Raw genomic sequence first — 9,647 nt, forward strand, 5'->3', positions numbered from 1 at the left:
TAGAACGGAATGATAAGGATATAACCATCTTCCAAGATTCTCATTTTGAATGGATTAAATTTGATTCGAATTCCATTAAATTTCAAATGGAATTCGAATAAACCAAACAAATTTTGAAAATGATTAAACAAATTAAACTAATTTAACTAAAAAAATGTATGTAAATACCAAACTGAAATGAAACAAAACTAATTTTTTCGTTCTGCACAATTCAACAACTTATGATACATTATGTGACATTGTGACTGGAAAGAATGCTCCTTACATTTTCAGTCACTGAGAAAAATCCTTCCTTACAGATAGCTAAAAAAGATCAATGCTCTTAGTAGTTACTTGTGTAGCGCTCACTCCCCCGAGGGGCCGCTGTCTGAGAATGTGCCCAAGTCTCCCATGCTAGTACAGAGGCTAACAGTCACAAGCACAGTTCCATGCTCACCAACAATATAGGCCCAGTCCAGGGGTTGTCTATTTAGAATTTATTGCTGAAGGAAAGTTCAGGATACTCCAAAACAAAAACAAGAGGACAAACTTCCAACACAAATCCCAAACACAGGTCTAACTCCCAATGTCCTAGAAGCTGTCAGCCAATCATAGAAACATAGAAACATAGAATGTGTCGGCAGATAAGAACCATTTGGCCCATCTAGTCTGCCCAATATATCTGAATCCTATGAATAGTCCCTGGCCCTATCTTATATGAAGGATAGCCTTATGCCTATCCCATGCATCCTTAAACTCCTTCACTGTATTTGCAGCTACCACTTCTGCAGGAAGGTTATTCCATGCATCCACTACTCTCTCAGTAAAGTAATACTTCCTCATATTACTTTTAAACCTTTGCCCCTCTAATTTAAAACTGTGTCCTCTTGTGGTAGTTTTTCTTCTTTTAAATATGCTCTCCTCCTTTACCGAGTTGATTCCCTTTATGTATTTAAAAGTTTCTATCATATCCCCTCTGTCTCTTCTTTCTTCCAAGCTATACATGTTAAGGTCCTTTAACCTTTCCTGGTAAGTTATTTCCTGCAAGCCATGTACTAGTTTAGTAGCTCTTCTCTGAACTCTCTCTAGAGTATCTATATCCTTCTGGAGATATGGCCTCCAGTACTGCGCACAATACTCCAAGTGAGGTTTCACCAGTGTTCTGTACAGCGGCATAAACACTTCTCTCTTTCTACTGCTTATACCTCTCCCTATACATCCAAGCATTCTGCTGGCATTTCGTGCTGCTCTATTACATTGTCTTCCCACCTTTAAGTCTTCTGAAATAATTACTCCTAAATCCCTTTCCTCAGATACTGAGGTCAGGACTGTGTCAAATATTCTATATTCTGCCCTTGGGTTTTTACGCCCCAGGTGCATTATCTTGCACTTGTCCACATTAAATTTCAGTTGCCAGAGTTCTGACCATTCTTCTAGTTTTCCTAAATCCTCAGGTAGATCCTCAGTGAGGGAGACAAAACATCCTTCCCGAGACCAGAACTGCAGAACAATGTGCTATAGAGATAATCCATCAGCAATCTTCCCTAGGCAGTCAGCTCAGCACCTGCTGAGGTCCAGACTACAATCCTAGTCTCAGTATAGCTGCCTCTAGGGGCAGCAGCCCTAGGAGAACTGAAGAGGAACGAATCCTCTGGAAAGGCCTCCCAAACATTTATCATCTCCCCAGCCACCTTCTGGACACCTCCTCCCAGTGATTGGCAGGAACATGATAACTATTCATACCAAAAAACACCAGAAAAGCAGTAAATTAAATCTCTAGTGGAAATTGCGAGTAACCGCTGTGAACACTGAAAACAGGTGTGGTGGTGCCAAAGATATTAAAACCAAGAAAAGGTTTATTAAAAACAAATTATAAGAACAATAAGTCATTAATTGCAGGACTTTCCTCAGACAGATGGAAGGGCATGTCAGTGTGAAAACATCACTGTGTAAGATACCTCCAGTGTGCTATTGGTTGTGGCTTAGCCATGCTGGACGGTGCTGCGGTGGTTATAGCGGTGTCCGATGGAGGGAGATGTGGATCAGGTGAGGAGATCCCCGTTGTTGGGTGGAAGAGAGCCCTGAGGGAAGGCTGAAGAACACAGAGTACAAATGGCAGCCCTGGTTTTATTAAATTTGACACCTCCAGACCTGTTTTCAGTGTTCACAGCGGTTACACGCAATTTCCACTAGAGATTCCATTTTTCATTGGCGTTTGCTTTTGGTTTGTTTTCCAGCACCGCTCCTGGTGCTCCTGATGCATGGTTTCCAGCAAGATACCACACACCACCATGGAGGGATTCCATGTCCTGGTCCTTTAGTGCCAGACTTGTGGTCATGTTGATAAATATTGTTGTGAAAATGTTATTATTATTTGTGTGGACATTTTTAAGGAAGTGTTTTATTTAAATTGCCATGTCTCCCAGTGTCATTTTACCGGTAATCACTATGTACAGCGAATATGGCTTTAACTGGCATTAAGACTTAAGACTGTTAGTTGTGGAAACCTTCCATTAAATGGAGACTGCATACCAATCGCCTGATCTCCCAAACGGAGGGCGCTCTGAGCGGCTAGCGAACGCCGGTCCGGATCTACAGCAGTGTGATGTGAACTCTGCCACCCAAATGTATATCAGCCAGCCGGGGCCCCGGTACTCACTGACGGAGATATGTTTGTGATGTGGAATTATTATCGTTTTGATAAGTATCTGCCCTTTAGCGGGAATAATGGCTGGTAACGTTCTGTGGTGCTCGATCCGCATGACTAAAACACTGCTGCTGCTTCCTTTGCAGATATAGTCTCATTTACTAGCACAGTAACATAATCACTATCAAATATGGTTTTAATGAACTATATTATATAGGATTTACTCTAACAGGTTATGACGGGCGTGCATGCGTATGTACTGGCATGGCCGCGTTCATGAGAATCCACGCTAGTTTCATTGTATAGTGTTTGGCAATAGTGCATGGTTCCTTTTGCACAGAACAGCTGGAGACTCCTGCACACGGCTCAGTTGGTCCATTAACATATACTCCCATTTCTATGGTACTTTTGAAAATATACATGTCTGTGATTGGTTGTATAAGTCGCCACCTCCCATTGTTTCCTGACTATATATAAACAAGCGTCCTGTGTTGGAACAGGACTCATTCTGTTGACATCGACCGTGACACAGCTTTTTGCCTGTTTTCTGTCTTTGTCGTCGAGCGTCGAGACGTGTGTCACTGATAGGCACAGACTGGTGTCACTGATAGGCACAGATTGACATCACTGATGGTCACTTATGGGCAATGATAGGTGGCACTGATGGGCAGCACTGATGGGCAGCACTGATGGGCACTAATGGGAATTGAAAGGCAGCAATGATTGGCATAACTGATAGGCACAGATTGGCCTCACCGATGGGCACAGACTGGTGTAATTGATGGGCACAGACTGGTGTCACTGATGTGCAAAGATTGGCATCACTGATGGACACTTATAAGCAATGATAGGTGGCACTGATGGGCAGAACTGATGGACACTGATGTGAACTGATGGGCAGCACTGATGGGCAGTGCTGAAGGGAAACTGATGGGCACTTATGGGCAGCACTGATGGGCACTGAAAGGCCACACTGATTGGCATAACTGATGGGAACAGATTGGCCTCACTGATGGGCACAGACTGGTGTCTCTGATGGGCACAGAGTGGCTTTACTGATGGGCACAGATATGTCTCACTGATGGGCATAGACTTGTGTCACTGGTGGGCACAGATTAGCCTCACTGATGGGCACAGACTGGTGTCACTGATGGGAACACACTGGTGTCACTGATAGGCACAGATTGGCATCACTGATGGTCACTTATGGGCAATGATAGGTGGCACTGATGTGCAGCACTGATGGGCTGTACTGATGGGAACTGACGGGCACTGATGGGCATTGAAAGGCAACACTGATTGGCATAACTGATGGGCACAGATTGGCCTCACTGATGGGCACAGACTGGTGTTACTGATAGGCACAGAGTGTCATCACTGATGGACACTTATAAGCAATGATAGGTGGCACTGATGCGCAGAACTGATGGGCACTGATGTGAACTGATGGACAGCACTGATAGGCAGTGCTGAAGGAAAAATAATGGACACTTATGGGCAGCACTGATGGGCACTGAAAGGCAGCACTGATTGGCATAACTGATGGGAACAGATTGGCCTCACTGATGGGCACAGACTGGTGTCTCTGATGGGCACAGAGTGGCATCACTGATGGGCACAGATAGGCCTCACTGATGGGCATAGAATTGCATCACTGATGGGCACAGATTGGCCTCACTGATGGGCACAGACTGGTGTCACTGATGGGCACAGACTGGTGTCACTGATAGGCACAGATTGGCATCACTGATGGTCACTTATGGGCAATTATAGATGGCACTGATGGGCAGCACTGATGGGCTGTACTGATGGAAACTGATGGGCACTGATGGGCATTGAAAGGCAGCACTGATTGGCATAACATATGGGCACAGATTGGCCTCACTGATGGGCACAGACTGGTGTCACTGATGGGCACAGACTGGTGTTACTGATGGGCACAGAGTGGCATCACTGATGGACACTTATAAGCAAAGATAGGTGGCACTGATGGGCAGAACTGATGGGCACTGATGTGAACTGGTGGGCAGCACTGATGGGCAGTGCTGAAGGGAAACTAATGGGCACTGATAGGCAGCACTAATGGGCACTGAAAGGCAGCACTGATTGGCATAACTGATGGGAACAGATTGGCCTCACTGATGGGCACAGACTGGTGTCTCTGATGGGCACAGAGTGGCATCACTGATGGGCACTGCTGGGGCTACATTGTTTTTAGGGCACTGATGATCACTGCCCTGATTACATTTACACGTATTCCCTGTGAGGAGATGCCACTTATCAGCGCTCCTCACCTCACACTCTGTCAATATGAGAGAGAAAAAGCCAATAAACTTCCTAGTTTACATGTGATCAGCTGTGATTGGTTACAGCCAATCACATGGGTAAAGAGCCGCGGCCAGGGCTCTTTGCTGAGATTGGGGTTGCGCCGTCTCTCAGGAACGCGGCTTAACTGGGCGCTGTCCCAGAACGAGAGCCGCACTATTAGACGGCGGCCAGGCGGGCGACAAGTGGTTAAACATAAATTATCAGCCACCCTGCTGGGATACAGCATGCCAAAGAGAGCAATGGGCATGACCAGATTGCGTCTAATAGTGGGAGTGACCTAAAACAGGATGATTACCCAGAACCGTTCCCTGAGCATCTACCTGTAAATGAACATCGCAGCTGCTTGGGTGAGTACACATTGCCATGGCCTCACTGGTTAGCTTCACAGTGTGGCAATTTTAACTTGAGATGTCAGATTTCACAGGCATCATCCCCTGTCAAACTTGCCCGTTGATCTCAGTGTTGCTGCGCAGCAGCCACAAGCCAAATGCTTGTCTTGAGGCTGTGACACAGTATTTCAATGCAAAATTCCAATTCGGCTAGGGAAAAAAACTTTCAGAAGGCAGCAGTATCACCTCCTTAGCTAACAGTGGGAGGGTCTTAAAGGGACATTAAATACCAGGAGTGTGAGTTAGGTGAGAGTGCAGGGTTCAGGTGTGTGCTATGTAAAGTGTTCAAGTGCACATTACATACAGAGTGCATGGTTCAAGTGTGCACTACACACAGAGTGCAGGGTTCAAGGGTGCATTGTGTTCAGAGTGCAGGGTTCAAGGGTGCATTGCATAGAGAGTGCAGGGTTCAGGGGCGCACTGCATTCAGGGTGCAGGGTTCAAGGGTGCATTGCGTACAGAGTGCAGGGTTCAGGTGTGCGCTGCTTACACAGTGCAGGGTTCAGGGGTGCACTGCATACAGGGTGCAGGGTTCAAGGGTGTGTTGCGTACAGAGTGAAGAGTTCAGGGGTGCACTGTGTACATAGTGCAGTGTTCAGGGGTGCACTGCATACAGAGTTCAGGGTTCAAGGGTGCACTGTGTACAGAGTGCAGAGTTCAGGGGTGCACTGCATACAGAGTGTAGTGTTCAGGGGTGTGCTGCGTAAAGAGTGCATGTTTCAGGGGTGCCTGCAAACAAAATGCAGGGTTCCCCCAAATCATACAGTGCTCTACTCCCACCCCCAAATCCTGCTCCTTGACAGTACCTAATAAAAGCAGCTGCAGAAGAGCAGGATAGGTCACTCAGGAGGAGATTGTAGTTTAGCTGGGGGGCACAGTGGGCCATGGGCACAGGCTTCAGGAGCTGTTGCCACCAAACAAGCACCAAATTCCAACTACCTATCTATGCAGAGAAGCGGTAGATGGAGCACAGTTGAGATCTTTCCACAGCCAGAACTAGAGGAGTAGGATCTGTAAATGCAGCCGACTGCTCCTTCTCCCACCGGCTGCAGCCTGCCTCTATTTAAAAATAATTCCAACTGGCTCCAAACTCTGCCTGGATAAGTGGCTGCTGGTGCCGCATCAAACTGTCAAGGGGTTCTTTCTTACACTTTCTGAGCCAACACTAACCTTCTTGAAAAAAATAACAGATTTTTACTGACATAAAATGTATCTAATTGACATTTACTGACAGCTGTAGAAATCACAGATTTTTACAAACTGTCAGTAAATTTACTGATGGCTGGTAACCCTGCTGCCTGGGTGCAAGCCACCTGGGCTTTCACCATTGCTGCCTCAATTTTTGGTAATGAATCTCTACTGTGTGCTTACATATAACATATGAGTCCATATGGCTTGAAGTAAACTGTTAGCACAGTAGGGTGACAGTTGATCCCAGTCTTTTAGTCATCAGTTCTGGGTCAAGGGCCGTTGCAAAGGGTGGGCAGGAAAGGTGGCTGCCCTGGGTTGTGTGGTATCATGTGAGGTGGGGCGGGTGCCACAAGGAGATTGCGGGGGTTTGTAATATAAGGAGGAATTTGGGGGGGGGCGGCAGGTGCTAAGTATTGTTCTAGTTGGGAAGATTTGGGGAGGGAGGGTGCAAAGAGTGATGATTTAGGGGGATTTGTGTTGGGAGGGGGAGAAAAGATTTGTGCTAGCAAGGGGGATTTGGGGGAACTTTTTGCTAGGAGGTGGGATTTGAAGTGGGGGGGGGGGGGAGAAGATGTGTACTAGGAGGGGAAATTTTAAGGGTAGAGGATTTGTGCTAGGAGGAGTGATATTTCTTTTTTTGGGGGGGGCATTTTGGGGATGGGCAGGCAAACATTTGTGCTCAGAGGGGGGGGGGGTTTCAGCGGGGGGTGGATCTGTACTGGGAGGAGGGGGAATTTAAGCTTAGGGAATAAGCTTGCAGATTAATGCGCAGTGTTATTGTGGGGGGGGGGGGGTTTGCTGATACATAATGCTAATACATCCGGGGGGGGCAGTTTGCCATGTTCACCCTGAGCACTAGATGACCTTGTCCCGGCGCTGTCTGGATGAACTGACATGGTGACCTGTCTCTTTCAGCCTTCTTGACTACCAATCTTCCTATGGCTCTTGGGGCTATGGAGTCTAAAGTGAGTGTGACACTAATGTTAGACTGAAGATTAAGAGGTGTGGCACAAGACTGTTGGCTTAGTTGGACATAAAATATAAATCTGACTGACCCCAACCCATAATACTCCCCCTGTTGTACCCGGTCCTGACTACAGTTGGTTCCCATGTGGGGTAGTCGGAGCCCGGTGTACCTTAATGTTTGATCCTCATAGGGCGGAAGCTCAACACACTCATATGTCACCGGCAAGGTTCACCTGTAGTGCCTTGACTCGACCTGTTATTATGTTCATGTTTCTTGTTTCAAATCTGTGACCATTGTGATCATTTTTCTCTGCCTTATTATGCTAATACAATGTTTGTATCTAACCTTCTAGCAAAAGTTCAATAAAAATTTGGTTATAAAAAAAATATATAAATCTGGCCTTAATATTTATTATTATGGAACAAAATGCATTTCATCTGTATCTCAGAACCCAAGACATGCAGGTCATGATCTAACATCTTTCATGTTGCTAAGCTTGGGACAATTTTGGAAGCACTGCAGACAAAATATTTCTTTATGTAGCCAAAGAACAGTTCATCCCGTGCGCCGTAGATAAATATACTGAGGAATCTTGGAAGGCACATGAAAAAACAAAAATTAATGATGGGTAAAAGAGCTAAATTATCCTTGACGACCACTTCTACGATGGTGTAGCCAAAGGATGACATGCACAGCATAAGCTGAACAGCATGAAGCATCATGGTTTTCGCTGCCTTGGAGGCTGATTCCTTTCTTGAGAAGATCCTCAACGCAAGCAGGGTGATTCTGATGTAGGTAAAGAGGATTGTCAGCCCCGCGAGGGAAAACGTCAAGGCATGGACAAAAATCTTAATTTCTTCCTGTATGGGGCTGAAGGTAAAAGTTGACCGGATGCATTTCACATAAAGTAAAAAAAAACTTTTGTCAACAGAGAAGCACAGAATAATGAAATCAACAACGTTGGGAATCAGACCAATCGCCCATACCAACGCAATGGCAAGGAACGTTCTTCGAACGGTACAAAGCTCTCCGTGTCTTAGGGGGAAGCATATGGCAACATATCTTTCTAAGGACATCACCGCCAGATTGTAAGGAGTGACCTTCAGGGTGGTCGAGGATAGAGTGACGATAAGGTAACAGGCGGGGACAGGCAAAGAAACTTGATAAACATACAAGACAAAAAGAAGAAGAGCCAAGCCTAGGTAGGCCGCATCGTTAATGAGCATGTGGATAAAAAGAATGTATCGAGCTGTTTCTCGGGCAACTGAGTTGGTGAAGAAGATGGTTAACATGGCTCCCATAATGAGGAGGAAAAAGAAGAAGCAGATAAATATGGAAATTGTTATTGTCGTTCTTATGACCTCTATGTTCATGTTACCCACTTTGGTTACATTGGGTAGATTGTTGTTGAAAATCAGCATGCTTTAAAGATGCCGGCAGATTCAAACTGTGCCAAAAACAAAAGGTTTATTATTAGAAGTACAAATAATAGATCAAATTACTGAAGTCTAATTCTCGTAAATGTTCAATGCAAAATATTCCTATTATCAGCCTACATCCCAATGTACCAATATACAATTTTTATTTACTTAAGCCTCGTACACACGCAAAGAATTTCCGCCGACCGGTCGTCCGTCTTTTGTCCAGAGTGGTGTCTGTTGGTTGGAATGTGCTCTAGACTGCACACAAATTTTCCCGCACAACAGAATTCTACTTCAGAAGTGATGTCATGTGTTGGATTGCTTTGTATGTGTTCTTTCATCTCTGAGCATGCCCAGTCTTGCTCATAAGATTTTTCCCCATCGAAATCTGTACTAATGAGACGAAAATCGGCCGTGTTTGACTGTCGACAAAAACTTTATAGCCTGCACACCAGGATTTTTTTGGCCGAAAAGTCGGAGTCGGTTGTCGGAAGCATCATACTAACAAGCCGAAAATCGGCAGATCGGTCGTCGGACGAAAATTCCCGGCCGAATTTCGACTCGTGTGTACGGGGCTTTACAGTTATAGTTATAGATGCAGCAAGACACAGTTACACATGCAAGCGCTTTTCAGAGGCATTTGACATTCGGTGAGGAGACGACCGGTCACCTCCTCACCGCCTGTTTTAACCCTGTAAATGCGGCACCGCAAAAGCATGTTGCAG

The 9,647-nt window shown here is 45.6% G+C and overlaps 1 protein-coding gene across 1 annotated transcript; it reads right to left on the bottom strand.

Annotated features, from left to right (window-relative positions):
• Nucleotides 1–7,983: 7,983 nt before the first annotated feature.
• On the bottom strand, nt 7,984–8,874 carry LOC309548274 (odorant receptor 131-2-like; the record flags this gene model as incomplete). The annotated part of the gene is made up of 1 exon (XM_082248221.1): nt 7,984–8,874. The coding sequence occupies one exon, from the start codon at nt 8,872–8,874 to the stop codon at nt 7,984–7,986; it is 891 nt and encodes a 296-aa protein (XP_082104347.1).
• Nucleotides 8,875–9,647: the final 773 nt, after the last annotated feature.

Source organism: Pelophylax lessonae (assembly GCF_965119305.1).
Source record: "Pelophylax lessonae genome assembly, chromosome: 2".
NCBI classification, from domain to species: Eukaryota; Metazoa; Chordata; class Amphibia; order Anura; family Ranidae; genus Pelophylax; species Pelophylax lessonae.